This window comes from Taudactylus pleione, unplaced genomic scaffold (assembly GCF_031769625.1).
Source record: "Taudactylus pleione unplaced genomic scaffold, aTauple2 ptg000252l, whole genome shotgun sequence".
Taxonomy (NCBI): Eukaryota; Metazoa; Chordata; class Amphibia; order Anura; family Myobatrachidae; genus Taudactylus; species Taudactylus pleione.
This window is the reverse complement of record NW_028284654.1, coordinates 2,390,228-2,405,736: the sequence shown is the minus strand read 5'-3', so window position 1 is coordinate 2,405,736 and position 15,509 is coordinate 2,390,228. Positions and strand designations below refer to the sequence as shown.

Below are 15,509 nucleotides of genomic sequence, written 5' to 3'. Positions count from 1 at the left end.
GGGGTCTATGTACTAAGCCTTGGAGAGAGAAAGTGGATGGAAATAAAGGTCCTGATTCTGAGTTGTACGCAATGCCGATACTTCCGCAGATAGAGCATTTTTTTGCTATGGCGCATTCACGAAAGCCACACTGCGCACGCACAGCGATTATGATACAATTATGTTCGCATGGAGGTACCACTCGCAGAGTGAGTGACAGTCAGCTTTTGGGGGGAGATAACTGGGGTGGTTAGAAAGGCCACTTAAAAGGAGTTTCATGTGTGTGCATAAATTAGCCGTTGCGTTCTCCTGTGCAGGACGAGAGCTCCTGCGCGTCAGAGCTGCAGTGTTTGCAGCTGGTCAGACCTGACTTACACGCTGCGTGACTGCCCGATGTGCATCGATGGTACCAATGTTTACGCAGGTGAGCGACTTTGGATGGATAGGAGAAGGCCGCAGTGGGCGTCCCTATGCTCAGCTGTGCTTTGCAAGGTAATTTGCATATTTTAGTGAGAGAATGCAGTTGCATCAGCGTACAACTCGGAATAAAGTACCGACCCATTCAGCCGGCGAGCATGGCGGGTGCAGAACACAGAAGAGATCACGGATGTAGACCGGTGAGAAGGGACATAGTGAAGGGGAAGTGGGCATACAGGAGCCATCATGCACAAACATATTGGTATCAGATCTGATTTCACATTTTCATTGCCCCCGCCCCTCGCTCCATTAGACTATCACCCAGCCTTTAAACGGGACCTTAACTGACTTTCTTATTCCTTCTTACCACCCCCCCTCCTCCTAACGCTGCAGTCTCTGCTCTCCTCTCCTCATGTCCAGCCCCATAGAATGTCCGCTCATATGAGCAGGGCCCTCTTTATCCTCTCAGCATAATTGTGTGAACTGTCCATTGTAATTATGTAAATATATGAATTGATATATTGTCTGTACTTCTGTATATTGTTGGCTATTTTTCCCTTTGTATGGTAATTTATAAACCATTATAATTAAAAAAAAACCTAGCGCAGATTTTTAATGAGGGACTTAGGGGGATATTTATCTAAGCTTGGAGAGAGATAAAGTACTAACCAATCAGCTTCTAAGTGTCACTTTACAGGCTGTGCTTGAAAAGTGACAGTTAGGAGCCGATTGGTTGGTACTTTCACAATTTAGTATATCTTTATAGTCTGAAAGACTGGCGTTTTAAAAAATCTATTTGTAAATTTTTTTTAAGGATACAAACTATACCAAAGAGAATGGCAACAAGTGAAAGGATTAAAAAGTATTTTAATTATACACATGTGGTCACAATTCTGCCTTTTAAAAAGATCATTGGGAAATGTACATAAGGCCGCTTGTAAATGTACACCATCGTTACACTGTTGTATGTTCACCAAAATGGACAAGAATTTACATACATTTGTTTTTTTTTTACCTTTCCTGGCATTTGAGCAGGCTAATCAAAAATACAGTACTTTTATACAGAGCAAGCCGCCGGCCTTTCCGAGACGTTCCCACGTGAGGAAGAAATTTATATTATAATATAAATATCATACTCGTTTTCATTTATTCTATGCAAAAATGTACTGCACTGATTTCTATTAACATGTTACAGCCGTGGTATATAAACAAGAACGGTTTTGTTAGCGGTAGATAAATAGATAGCTGGTATTTATATATTTATATATTTTACGAAGCTGTATAAAGGCTGGTTTAAAAAAAAACAAACAAAAAAAAACAACAACTTGATTTAGAAGTAAAGAAATTTACATTATACAACACTATTCGCCAAGGCAAAATAGAGACACCCAAATGTACACTAAAATGCAAAATATTTTGCCCCCCCCATCCCCGACGGGGAGGTGGAACAAGTGACATGTACAGCAAAAAGTTACAAATGTACATCTGTACAACCAACTACAAAATAAGCAAGGCTCGTATTAAACAATGACACTGTAAACGGTCATCTACTCATTAGTTACACTTCTACAATACAAAGCATATATTCATATAAACAGAAGGAAAATTACAAACAAAGCCATTTCAATATATATATTTTTTTTCCTTTATATTCATTTTATCATGCGTAAATGTCAAGCCAGCAAAAAAAAAGGCTTTTTTTTTTTTTTTTTTAACCTCTACCTAAATCTACTTTGTTTTGGCTAATCATGACAGCGAAAATAAAATTTCTAAGCTGCTAATTAAATGTCACACCATTTTATACGCAAGGGGGTGGGGAGTAAAAATAAAATAAACAGTTACGTTAACATTACTACCATTGCCTTGCAGAGCTAAGCAATGTTTCATCGTCAGTGCTTCAGTATGTTCTGAAGTTTAAGCGGCGCCCTCTACTGGAGGCTCCGGGGTAAAGTATTTCCGTAGCAAACAAGAGGCTTTTTTTTTTTAATATTTAATTTAGCAGCCTGAGGTTGCAATTAACCACAATAGTGGAATTCATCAAAGTCTCTGTTGCATGCAAAGAGGTAACGGCACCTGATCCCTGTCCACACCTGCAAAGTGATTGCTGAGTGAGTGCAAGGCGTTTAGTCGTTACTATCTATCGCAGCTTGGGGTGGTGCCTGTAGAACTAGATAAAAAAAAAAAAAGTGTGTGTGTGTGTATATATATATATATATATATATATATATATATATATATATATATATATACATACACACACACACACACACAGTGAATTGCCTGCTGCTATGAAAATCATTCTACACTTATTAGATGTTTGGAAATAAAAAAAAAAGGGAAATTAACAGAATTTTTTTTGTTTAGCGATGCGACCATATACTCGGGGGTGAGGGTGGTGTGCCCGTGGTCGAGTCTCCCCGGCAGGTGAAGCGGTATGCTGAAATAAAGTTAATGTTAAACAGCTTACATAACGCTCAGCAGGTGCGGTTCAGCAGTAGACCGAAAGACATCGGTCAATTAATCCTGATTTTAGAGGATGTCTAAAACATTGCCTGAGCAGCCTATCCGTTGGGCCGCGAGAAGGCGGCCTATGAATTAAATAGTAGCTAGTGACATCCAGGCGCAAGGCGCTTTTTTCACAAGGAAACTGTGACACAATTCACCCTATAGACAGTCACATGACTGAGGTAGAAGGCACTCTGCGTACCATGCCCTTGTGACGTCACCCTTCTGCAGAGAACCGATAGGACGCTTTCCTCAACCCACACAATGGCGGCTCCTCTGTGACGTCACTGGTCCCTAGTGAACAGGCAGGCTGCGTCCTCCTAAATATCGGTACAGCCTGCAAAGCGGTGTGTGTGTGTTTGTCAGTGACTGGTATGCTTTAGGCAATTCATTTATGTGCCCGTATCCAACTGCTTTCCTGTGGAAAGGTACTTTAAAAAGTCTTAAGAAAAAGAAAAAAAAAATGATAATATGCAACAAAATAAGACTAGAAATCTATTTACAAATGAACGCTTCGACGGCAGGAGACTGACCCAACTGGCAAACCAGCGTATTAAAATACTTTACTTTTTCCCTTTAAAAACTACCACTTTTTACAGAACTTTACAAGGTAAAAATTTACAAAATATGTGACAGTTTGATACACTTACATCATTTACAGGCTCTGGTTTTAGACTAGTGAGGCAGTTGGATAAGTCTCCCACCGCAGTCAGAGGGGGCCCCGAAATGTATATCAGAGCCACAGTGAGATTTCAAGTGGGAGAACAATAAATAGCATGGTACACCATCAGGTATTGTGAGAGAAGGCGAGGTGGGAGGGTTCATCATACATGAGAGGCGTTGTCTAAACCTTTGCAGACCTTCCCTAGAGCATTCCGTTGGAGGGCCCGATCATTGGCCCCAGATCAGTGCTAGTCTTCATGTAATACTTCTCCAACTTGGCCAATATATGTTTCCCGTACGTATATTTACGTAGCGTTGTGATGTGTGGTCGGATCTATTAAGGGAGGGGGGAGGACACAAAAAAAAAAAGACGTCAATTATTCGGAAAGACAGAAGATTACAATCCTGGTGCAAGAGGTAGTGGGCAGGTCAATTAGTGCACAGAGCGTAGTATTCAGAGACGCAATGATACATAACAGTAGAAGCCGGCAGCTGATCAGAGGAGTACAGAAAGCAGTGGCTGTCCCAGGGGAGAGGACCCCCTTAAATGGAACATTTATGGATACTTACTGACCACTGGCCTGAAGCGCTGGAGTCATGTTATACCCAGTATAATGGCTGTCTGGCAGAATACACTGCAGCAAGAGAAAAACAGGGATCTCCAAATGAGGGGGGGGGGGGGGGGGGGGTGTTAGAGGATGCATCAGACCTTAGCGAGAGAGGGCAGATGGAGAAGTTGCCTATAGCAAACAATCAGCTTCAGTCATATATCTGGCAGAGTCTATAGACCACTTCTTCAATCCCACATGACTTCTAATGGGCTATTAACTTGCATTTCTGAAAAGGGCAAATCCACATTACAACTATAGAAACCAGTCACCAATTGGCTTTTCTGTCTTTCTACTTCAGGGTCCATAGGGGCAAATCCACATTACAACTATAGAAACCAGTCACCAATTGGCTTTTCTGTCTTTCTACTTCAGGGTCCATAGGGGGTCCACAGGGTTGACCTTAGGGTATAGCTGGATCTGGATCCACGGGCACCACGCAGTTAAAGCTTTCGCTGCTCCCAGGATGCACTAGGGTCCATCCTCCTCTATACCCCGCCCCCGAGCCACAGACACCTCAGTTTGAGTTGGTGCCCGGCCGGAGTCGGGTCACCCTGCGCAGGGGGGCTGCAGGAGCAGCCCCCAAAAGATTTTTTATTTACAAAAAAAAAAAAAAAAAAAAAGAGCCCGTTAGGGTTTCTATTTTTTTTAACGGCTCTTCAGTGGCAGCGAAGGGCTGTCTATACAGACGCTCACGCTGCCGCTCTTATTCCCCGCTAACGCCGCAACGCCAGTATCGCACTGGGGATCGCGGCGGGAGGCCAGAGTCCGTACTAGCCGGACTCTGGGGACCTCCCTGGACTGCTGCCGGAGACAAGGTAAGCCGCGAGTCGCCGATTAGCGGCGGCTCGCGGGTCTTGCCAGAAATGCAGTCCTTTGCCCCCGGTTCTAGGGGACAGACCAGGGGCTGCTAGCGGTGGCGGTGGGCTCCCCCTCTGCGGAGGAATACCCCCTGAGACCACTAGACCACCAGAGATTTCAACGGCAAGCGGGAAGCCGGCAGCCCTGGGGTTAATTGCTAGCCAGGGGAGGAAGCCTTCTCTGTTTAGCGGCTCCTCCCCCCAGCTCAGCGCGCCTTTCAGCATGTAGTCTGGCGTCGCTGAGCTGCAGTTACTCGGCCACTCCTCCTCTGAGGTCTCTGGGGGCCATTTTCTAGTGGCAGCGCAGATACTCTCAGGGAGCACACGGACCGGTCCCCCTGTGTACCTCTCCCCCGATTTAAGGACAGTGTACACAGCACTATAGCCCTCCCAGACACTGAATCTGGGAGGTTGATTGCAGTGGAAAGGTGCAGTGAGTATATCTTCCTGCATGGTATGTGACTTTTGCTAGTGCTGCCTGTCTGTGCTTATTTCTACTTACTGTCAGCTTATACCTATCCCTTTACTTCTCCTACAAGCCCTACAGGTGTGTGGGGGAGGGGCGTTTCTACAGACCTCACCTATATAAATCACGTATTGGTGAGGTCCGTCACATACAGTTGTGTGTTACACAGTGCCATATTGTGGGCTGTTGTTCAGCACACTGGTGAGTGCGCTTGATTTGGCTCTGTTGCCAGATATATTTATTTATATAATATATTTTGTCATGTCAGACGAGGAGATTGAGCACTCCGTGGCTCCGGTGTTGGTCTCCTGCGGACGCTGTTCTGCAGGAGTGGATAGGGAGGATTTGTCACAGGATGGCCTGTGTAGACGGTGCCAGGTGGTTCCTGGCCCATCAAAACCTCCTATAACGCAGGAACCACCATGGGCGGTTTTCTCAGGTGCTGGTGTCTATTGCGGACCGTCTGTCGGTCCCGATTGCGGTTTCCTGCTAGGGCGTTGCCCCAGCCGGCCGGCCCCCATTCCCCGGGTGTCCCGCAATTATTGCGCAGACTGACATGCCTTCTAGGGCGTCAAAACGCACTAATGGCGCAGGCGGCACATGTATCGGACTCAGAGGGGTCCTCAGAGGTTCCAGACGACACTGACTCGGACACATCGGTCCAGGAAGTGGATACCAAATCGTCCATTAATGTGCGAGCACTGGTTAGGGCGGTGCGAGCCATTCTCCTAATAGAGGATGAGGCACAAGCTCCTAAGTCGAAGTATCCTAGTTTTAAAAAGACTAAAGGTGGCTTCTGCGGTGTTTCCCCTGTCTGATCAGTTGACGGATCATATGGCGGTGGCTTGGCAGGCGCCCAGTAAGAGATTCCTACCTCAGAAGCGGTTGGCTTCTAATTGCCCCTTTCCTGAGGCACATTGTAAAAAATGGGAAACTCCACTGGCGGAGGACTCTCACATCACCCATTTAATACGGAGCGCTACTTTGCCATTACCGTCTATATCCTCGCTGAAGGATCCCACGGACAGGAAAGTTGAGACTTGCTTAAAGTCCATTTACTCCCTCTCAGGGGCAGTGGCCCGACCGTCCATGGCCATCTCCTGGGTGGCCAAGGCCATTGAGGGATGGGCCAACGCATTGGAGGATACCTTTCCGGACGACGCTCCGGATGTCCAGAGGGCGTTGTTGGGACAGATGAGGGACGCTGCTTCCTACATTGGAGAAGCCTCTTTGGATGCTAGTCTGTTGACTTCGAGTATCGGCTGCAGCAGTGTCTGCCCGCCGATCCTTATGGCTGAGGTCCTGGAGAGCGGACTCCGATTCAAAGAAGGGCCTGGAGGCCTTACCTTTCAATGGAGAATTACTATTTGGTATGGACTTGGACAAAATAGTGGACACCCTGGCTAAATCCAAGTCAGCTTTGCTTCCTTCAGCGGCAATGCCTGCCAAGGTCCGGAGCTCGGCTTTTCGTTCCTTTCTGGTTCAGGGTAAGGCAAAAGGTCAGTCCTTCCCGAGACAGTCGGCGGCTAAGACCGCCTCTAAACCCAAGAAGCAAGCCTGGAGTGCTCGGTGCCCTTCTTACAAGCAGGAAGATAAACCTGCGGCCTGATGGGACGGGCCTCCCTCTGGGGGACCTCAGAGTGGGAGGCCGACTTCTCCAATTGGCCCAGTGCTGGCACAATACCACCATGGATGCCTGGGTTTGAGAAGTAGTCTCTCAGGGGTACGCCCTGTCTTTTCGGGTCAGGCCACCCCGCCAGTTTTTTTGCACGAGTCCTTCTCTGGACAAGACCAAAGCTTCCCAGATTCAGGTGGCTATACAATCCTTGCTACAAGCAGGGGTCATTGTTCCAGTTCCAGTGTCTCAACGCGGGACGGGATACTATTTTACTCTGTTTCTGGTACAGAAGCCCAATGGTTCTCATCGCCCTATCCTGAATTTGAAGTCTCTGAACAAATACCTCAGGGTTCCCAAGTTCAGCATGGAAACGTTACGTTCCATCATTCTGGCGATGGAACCCGGGGATTACATGGTCTCCCTGGATATCCAGGACGCCTATCTTCATGTGCCCATAGCACCGGCACACCAGAGGTATCTGAGGTTTGCTATCCTGCAACATCACTACCAGTTTCGGGCGTTGCCATTTGGCCTTTCCACGGCTCCGAGGGTGTTCACCAAGGTGATGGCAATTATGGCCGCCAACCTTTGGGGCCAGGGCATACGGCTTCTGCCGTATCTGGAAGATCTTCTTCTGCTGGCAGGCACCCCAGAGGTACTTCTTCGACATCTCCACCTGACCATTGCTTGTCTTCAAGCACAAGGGTGGTTGATAAATTGGAAGTCGTCATCTCTGATCCCATCACAACGGATGGTTCATTTGGGAGCCCTTCTGGATTCTCGTCAGCAAAGGATTTTCCTGACTCCGGAAAAGGTGTCTTCCCTACAACTGCGGATACACAGTTGCCTGAGCAGTGCCAGGGTGTCGGTACACTCGGCCATGAGAGTCCTAGGGTCCATGGTGTCGGCATTCGACATGGTGGAATTTGCCCAGTTCCATTCCAGGCCCCTGCAGGGGCAGATTCTATCGGAGTGGAACGGGTTGCCTCACCAGATCCGATCCCAGACACTGGTCTTGTCCTCGGAAGTGCGCCAGACCCTAGCTTGGTAGCTTCAGCCAGCTCATCTCATCGAGGGTCGCCCCTTTTGGATCCCGGACTGGGTTCTGCTCACAGATGCCAGTCTCCGGGGTTTGGGGGCAGTGACTGGCTCATTGTCTTTTCAGGGCCGTTGGTCTGCGGAGGAAGCAGTTCTTCCCATAAACGTGCTGGAGCTGCGGGCCGTGTACAGGGCTCTGCTGTCAGACACCGCTCTTCATAGAAGCAGTGCAGGTGCAATCTGACAACGCCACCATGGTGGCGTACATCAATCACCAGGGAGGAACTCGCAGCCAAGCTGCGATGTCAGAGGTGTCTCAGATCCTGGCTTGGGCGGAGCGCCACCTTCCAGCGATCTCGGCAGTCTTCATCCCGGGAGTCCTCAATTGGGAGGCAGACTTCCTCAGCCGTCACGACGTGCATCCCGGGGAATGGTCGCTTCACCCAGAGGTGTTTCAACTTCTCGTGGACAGATGGGGACTGCCGGAGTTGTACCTGATGGCCTCTCGTCACAATTACAAGTTACCCGTGTACGGCTCAAGGACAAAAGGAAGCAGGCACAAGCCTGGTGGACGCGCTGTCGGTGAAATGGACATTTCACCTAGCGTATCTGTTCCCTCCGATCTCCCTGCTCCCTCGGGTACTAAGAAAAATCAAACAGGACGGGGGCACGTTTCTGCTGGTGACTCCAGGGTGGCCCAGACGTCCTTGATACTCCGATCTCAGGAGCTTGTCCGTCGACGCTCCGTTCCTTCTACCTCAGCGTAGGGACCTGCTGTCTCAGGGGCCTTGCCTTTACCCAGATCTGGGTCGGCTGTCTTTGACGGCGTGGTTCAGGGGCTTTTCAAGCTCCGTCATCGGTACCATGCTGAGGGCGCGTAAACCGGCCTCTGTACGGATTTACCACAGAGTGTGGCACACTTATTTTCAGTGGCGTGAGTCCAGAAACTTTGATCCTCAGGTGTTCAGGGTTTCTAGGATTTTGGCATTTCTGCAGTCAGGTCTTGACCTGGGCTTACGTCTTGCTTCCCTGAAGGTTCATGTATTGGCTCTGTCGGTGTGGTTCCAACGTAGAATCGCTACACTGCCTGACGTTCATACCTTTTTCCAGGGTGTTCTTAGAATCCAGCCTCCCTTTGTGCCTCCAGTGGCTCCGTGGGACTTGGCGGTGGTTCTTCGGGTCCTGCAGGGACCTCCTTTTGAACCTCTTGAGTCGGTTGACCTCAAGTGGTTAACACTTAAGACTGTGTTTCTCCTTGCAATTGCTTCGGCCAGGAGAGTATCCGAGTTGGGGGCACTTTCCTGTAGTCCCCCCTTCTTAATTTTCACCAGGACAGAGCAGTGCTTCGCACTCATCCTGAGTTTTTGCCTAAAGTTGTCTCTAAGTTCCACATCAATCAGGAACTGGTGGTGCCAGCTTTTCAGTCACCTGATCTTTCAGCTGGTGAGGCTTGGTTGGACGTTGTCCGTGCTCTAAGAATTTATGTTGATCGGACTGCTTCTGTTAGAAGGTCTGATTCGTTGTTTGCCCTCTTTGGTTTTCATAAGAGGTTGGCCTGCCAACAAACAAACCTTAGCCCGTTGGCTTGTTCTGTTATTAGGGAGGCTTATGTACAGGAAGGTTTACCTGTTCCAGCCTGTTAAGGCTCATTCCACTCGGTCTGTGGGTCCTTCTTGGGCTGCTAGACGTGGTGCCTCCGCTGTTCAGCTGTGCAAGGCAGCCACTTGGTCTTCCATTCAGACGTTTTTGAGGTTTTATGTGTTTGACACCTTTGCCTCTCAGGATGCATCCTTCGGGCGCATGATTCTCCTTTCTGCAAAGGAGCGTCCCCGCCCTTAGTTGAACTGCTTTGGGACATCCCCAAGGTCAACCCTGTGGACCCCCTATGGACCCTGAAGTAGAAAACAAGAGATATGGTAAGAACTTACCTTTGTTATCTCTGTTTCTACGAAGTCCATAGGGTCCACAGGGCGCCCGCCCTGACGCATCTGGCTTCAAAAGGGCTGTGTTGCTGGTCACCGGTTTTCCATCTCCCTTTTCTGTGAGTATGGTTTTCTTGTGTGTATCAGTCTTCCTTCTCTCTGTTTAGTCTCCTCCTCCGGCCTTGGCTGCTTACCAACTGAGGTGCCTGTGGCTCGGGGGCGGGATATAGAGGAGGATGGACCCAAGTGCATCCTGGGAGCAGCTAAAGCTTTAACTGCGTGGTGCCCGTGGATCCAGATCCAGCTATACCCTAAGGTCAACCCTGTGGACCCTATGGACTTCGTAGAAACAGAGATAACAAAGGTAAGTTCTTACCATATCTCTTGTTATTGCAATGCAGACAATGAAAGCAAGCATCTGACTGCCTGTTATGGTTCTGGGGCAGACTTGCAGCTCTAAGCAATGGGGTCGATTCATAGTTGTACGCTGGAGAGATATTTTCGCAGTTTGCCGATTTATTCTGATCTGCGCAGGCTGTCGTGGCCGGGAGTGCCCCCCAAACGCCGGAGCATGAATGACACGCTGCTGGCTTCTGGGGGAGAGGGTTCCAGAAAACGGGGCTTCCACCCGGTTTTCAGGGTGTGCTAAAGCCAGTGGTTGCGTCCTTGGACGCAGCTTCACTGGCCCCAGCAGAGGGTTACTCATATTTCCGATATTCGCCATATTGATCATAGGCTAAGCCCTCGGACGCAGCAGCGGATCAGTGAAGCCGGCAGGTGGTGTCTATTTACACAAGACGACTCCTGCAGCGTTTGCACATTAGAGCACAGCCGCTGTGTTCAAAGACGCAGCAGCTGTGCTAGACGCGCACAAATCTGAATCAGGGCCAATGTTCAATAACTCTCCTTGTGGATATAATAGAAGCTTCCATGAGCAGAGAATCAGAGTCTGGGAAACTGTGTGTGTGTGCGAGTTGTGTAATGACTGTTGTATTATTTTAAAGGGACTTCTCTAATCCTAGATTCTGCTTGTCTGATCATGCTAGCCACCCTGCCTGCCAGGGCTCTTCCATTAGGGAAGGTGTCATTGTGTACCTTCCCTTCCTCATAATTTCTCTATCTCCTCCCAGTCTCACTAAAGCCATTCCCTCTTCACAATACATTCACTCCAGAGGGGGGGGGGGGGGGGGCTTAGTAGTAGAAGAAAGCATAAACATAAAGGGGCGCACTATATGAAAAAATGGGGTTGGGTATGAAATCTCGGCTGTCGGGATGCCGCTGGTCAGAATACCAACAACACCATCCCGACACCCACAGGAAGTCACGGTAAGTATTTTTCTAACCCCTAACCCACCCTCCCCGGTGCCTAGCCCTAACTCCCCCCCCCAGTGCCTAAATCTAACCTCCCCCCTCCCTGCACCCTAAACCTAACCTCCCACCCCCCGCACCCTAACCCCCTCCCCCCCAGTGCCTAATTCTAACCTCCCCCTCCCTGCTCCCTAATTCTAACCTCCCCTTCCCTGCTCCCTAATCCTAACACTCCCAGTCCGGTGCCTAACCCTCTCCCTACTGCCTAACCCTAACCTCCCAGTAACACCCTGATACTTACCTCCGGGATCCCGACCTGTCGGGATGCTGACTACATCCCTGTAAAATGTACTATATGCATCAGTCTTAGGGGGAGCTTCATTTTATCATCTTTCCCGGCACACACACATCACCTAAGGGCCTGTGTTAAATATACTTTTTATTACACAAACCTTACTGAAAGAAAACGTTTCTGGTTACAGTCCCTTCAGGTTAAAGGGGATTTTACTACAGGGAAAAATAATATGTGCAGCCGCCATATGCAAAGAGAATGACCATACTCTGCTACACGACAGTACTTTATATGGAGGTGCAATGATGTACTTACCTTATGCATGATGATCTTGCGCTGGGCGGATTCAGCCATGTCAATCATCTTCTGCACCACGTAGTTTGCATACTGGTCCTTCATCATGGTGTATAAGGCACTGTGAGGACCATCGTTTTGGCAGCAGACCTCATCGATCAGCAGGGCTCTCTCAGCGCGGGACGAGTGGGTGACGCATTTCTCAACAACATTGCTAAGGAGAGAGGAGCGAATGCAATAAGTGATGCACAGCGCAGGCACGTCCTTAGGCTTCCTCGCTGCCGCTGATCAGTGCCATCGTGATTCGCACCGGGCACGATAAATGAGAAATACTATATCTGCTACACCCAAATAAATACATCTTTGTTTCTGGGGATAACAGCTGTGACAGTAGTGATATTAGTGTCTCTATAGATGGGAGAACAAGGTAACTCATTAGTGGAGTAACTTTCTGAGGTCGCACAAACTGGTCAAAGTATATATGGGAAGAATCACTGATTAATCTTGCAAGTGATAATTTACCTGGCAAACTTGTGCTGACTTAACGCTAAAACCTTTCCTCTTATTTCAGACACAATCTTGCTCTTGTCTTCTGATCGGCCATGTTCCAGCACATGCTGGATGACGTAATTCCCATACTGGTCCTGCAAGAACAAGTTACAAACCAAAATTAAACAAATGGTTTGGTATCTGCACAGATGTGTTACGCAATTAACATGCCCCCGGCACTGGCCGCGTGTCCCAGAGACCGGCGCACCCGGCACAGGCCGCGTGTCCCAGAGACCGGCGCCCACGCCACTGGCCGCGTGTCCCAGAGACCTGCGCCCACGCCACTGGCCGCGTGTCCCAGAGACCGGCGCCCCCGCCACTGGCCGCGTGTCCCAGAGACCGGCGCCCCCGCCACTGGCCGCGTGTCCCAGAGACCGGCGCCCCCGCCACTGGCCGCGTGTCCCAGAGACCGGCGCCCCCGCCACTGGCCGCGTGTCCCAGAGACCGGCGCCCCCGCCACTGGCCGCGTGTCCCAGAGACCGGCGCCCCCGCCACTGGCCGCGTGTCCCAGAGACCGGCGCCCCCGCCACTGGCCGCGTGTCCCAGAGACCGGCGCCCCCGCCACTGGCCGCGTGTCCCAGAGACCGGCGCCCCCGCCACTGGCCGCGTGTCCCAGAGACCGGCGCCCCCGCCACTGGCAGCGTGTCCCAGAGACCGGCGCCCCCGCCACTGGCCGCGTGTCCCAGAGACCGGCGCCCCCGCCACTGGCCGCGTGTCCCAGAGACCGGCGCCCCCGCCACTGGCCGCGTGTCCCAGAGACCGGCGCCCCCGCCACTGGCCGCGTGTCCCAGAGACCGGCGCCCCCGCCACTGGCAGCGTGTCCCAGAGACCGGCGCCCCCGCCACTGGCCGCGTGTCCCAGAGACAGGCGCCCCCGCCACTGGCCGCGTGTCCCAGAGACAGGCGCCCCCGGCACTTGTAGAGAAGAGCAATGCCTACAATCTCTGCTGTTTTAGATACAAGTGCTACGTGCACTAGCAATGTGTTCTTCAGATAAAGCACTGACTGCAGAAATGTTCTTATCGCAGGCCCAAAAATTGTCATCATTGTAATACTACCAGCAAAACTACTACTACTAATTATTATACTTGTGTGAGGTAAAAAATGTAAAAGCCAAGTAAAGGGCATAAGATGCAAATGAGTTGTTATATGGAGGTTGCCAGGCCGTAACAAAGAACTGCTATTTTTTTTTTAAGTCTGTGAGGAGACTCTCTGATAATAGCTGAGCAATGCCAAATACACTGCATGTATTACCTGCATCACCTGGTCTGTTACTATGTGAGCTCTAGTAGTATTACCTGCATCACCTGGTCTGTTACTACGAGGGCTCTAGTAGTATTACCTGTACCAACTGTTCTATTACTATGTGAGCTCTAGTAGTATCACCAGCACCAGCTGTTTTGTTACTATGTGAGCTCTAGTAGTATTACCTGCACCAGCTGTTCTATTACTATGAGGGCTCTAGTAGTATTACCTGCACCAGCTGTTCTATTACTATGAGGGCTCTAGTAGTATTACCTGCACCAGCTGTTCTATTACTATGAGGGCTCTAGTAGTATTACCTGCACCAGCTGTTCTATTACTATGTGAGCTCTAGTAGTATCACCAGCACCAGCTGTTTTGTTACTATGTGAGCTCTAGTAGTATTACCTGCACCAGCTGTTCTATTACTATGAGGGCTCTAGTAGTATTACCTGCACCAGCTGTTCTATTACTATGAGGGCTCTAGTAGTATTACCTGCACCAGCTGTTCTATTACTATGAGGGCTCTAGTAGTATTACCTGCACCAGCTGTTCTATTACTATGAGGGCTCTAGTAGTATTACCTGCACCAGCTGTTTTGTTACTATGTGAGCTCTAGTAGTATCACCTGCACCAGCTGTTCTATTACTATGTGAGCTCTAGTAGTATTACCTGCACCAGTTGTTTTGTTACTATGTGAGCTCTAGTAGTATCACCTGCACCAACTGTTCTTTTACTATGTGAGCTCTAGTAGTATTACCTGCACCAGCTGTTCTATTACTACGTGAGCTCTAGTAGTATTACCTGCATCACCTGGTCTGTTACTACAAGGGCTCTAGTAGTATTACCTGCATCACCTGGTCTGTTACTACAAGGGCTCTAGTAGTATTACCTGCATCACCTGGTCTGTTACTACAAGGGCTCTAATAGTATTACCTGCATCACCTGGTCTGTTACTACGAGGGCTCTAGTAGTATTACCTGTACCAACTGTTCTATTACTATGTGAGCTCTAGTAGTATCACCAGCACCAGCTGTTTTGTTACTATGTGAGCTCTAGTAGTATTACCTGCACCAGCTGTTCTATTACTATGAGGGCTCTAGTAGTATTACCTGCACCAGCTGTTCTATTACTATGAGGGCTCTAGTAGTATTACCTGCACCAGCTGTTCTATTACTATGAGGGCTCTAGTAGTATTACCTGCACCAGCTGTTCTATTACTATGTGAGCTCTAGTAGTATCACCAGCACCAGCTGTTTTGTTACTATGTGAGCTCTAGTAGTATTACCTGCACCAGCTGTTCTATTACTATGAGGGCTCTAGTAGTATTACCTGCACCAGCTGTTCTATTACTATGAGGGCTCTAGTAGTATTACCTGCACCAGCTGTTCTATTACTATGAGGGCTCTAGTAGTATTACCTGCACCAGCTGTTCTATTACTATGAGGGCTCTAGTAGTATTACCTGCACCAGCTGTTTTGTTACTATGTGAGCTCTAGTAGTATCACCTGCACCAGCTGTTCTATTACTATGTGAGCTCTAGTAGTATTACCTGCACCAGCTGTTTTGTTACTATGTGAGCTCTAGTAGTATCACCTGCACCAACTGTTCTTTTACTATGTGAGCTCTAGTAGTATTACCTGCATCACCTGGTCTGTTACTACAAGGGCTCTAATAGTATTACCTGCATCACCTGGTCTGTTACTACAAGGGCTCTAATAGTATTACCTGCATCACCTGGTCTGTTAC

At 49.1% G+C, this 15,509-nt stretch overlaps 1 protein-coding gene across 5 annotated transcripts in view; it reads right to left on the bottom strand.

Moving 5' to 3' along the window:
* Positions 1 to 1,243: 1,243 nt before the first annotated feature.
* PUM2 (pumilio RNA binding family member 2) overlaps positions 1,244 to 15,509 on the bottom strand; it is a 79,670-nt gene continuing 65,404 nt past the window's right edge. For all 5 annotated transcript variants that reach the window (XM_088480283.1, XM_088480281.1, XM_088480284.1 and 2 more), the window contains 3 exons: positions 12,493 to 12,614; positions 11,992 to 12,184; positions 1,244 to 3,898 (listed from right to left, as the gene is read on the bottom strand). In XM_088480283.1, coding sequence (XP_088336409.1) covers positions 3,767 to 3,898; positions 11,992 to 12,184; positions 12,493 to 12,614 — 447 coding nt within the window. In that variant the 3' untranslated portion in view covers positions 1,244 to 3,766. The remainder of the gene's footprint in view (positions 3,899 to 11,991; positions 12,185 to 12,492; positions 12,615 to 15,509) is intronic.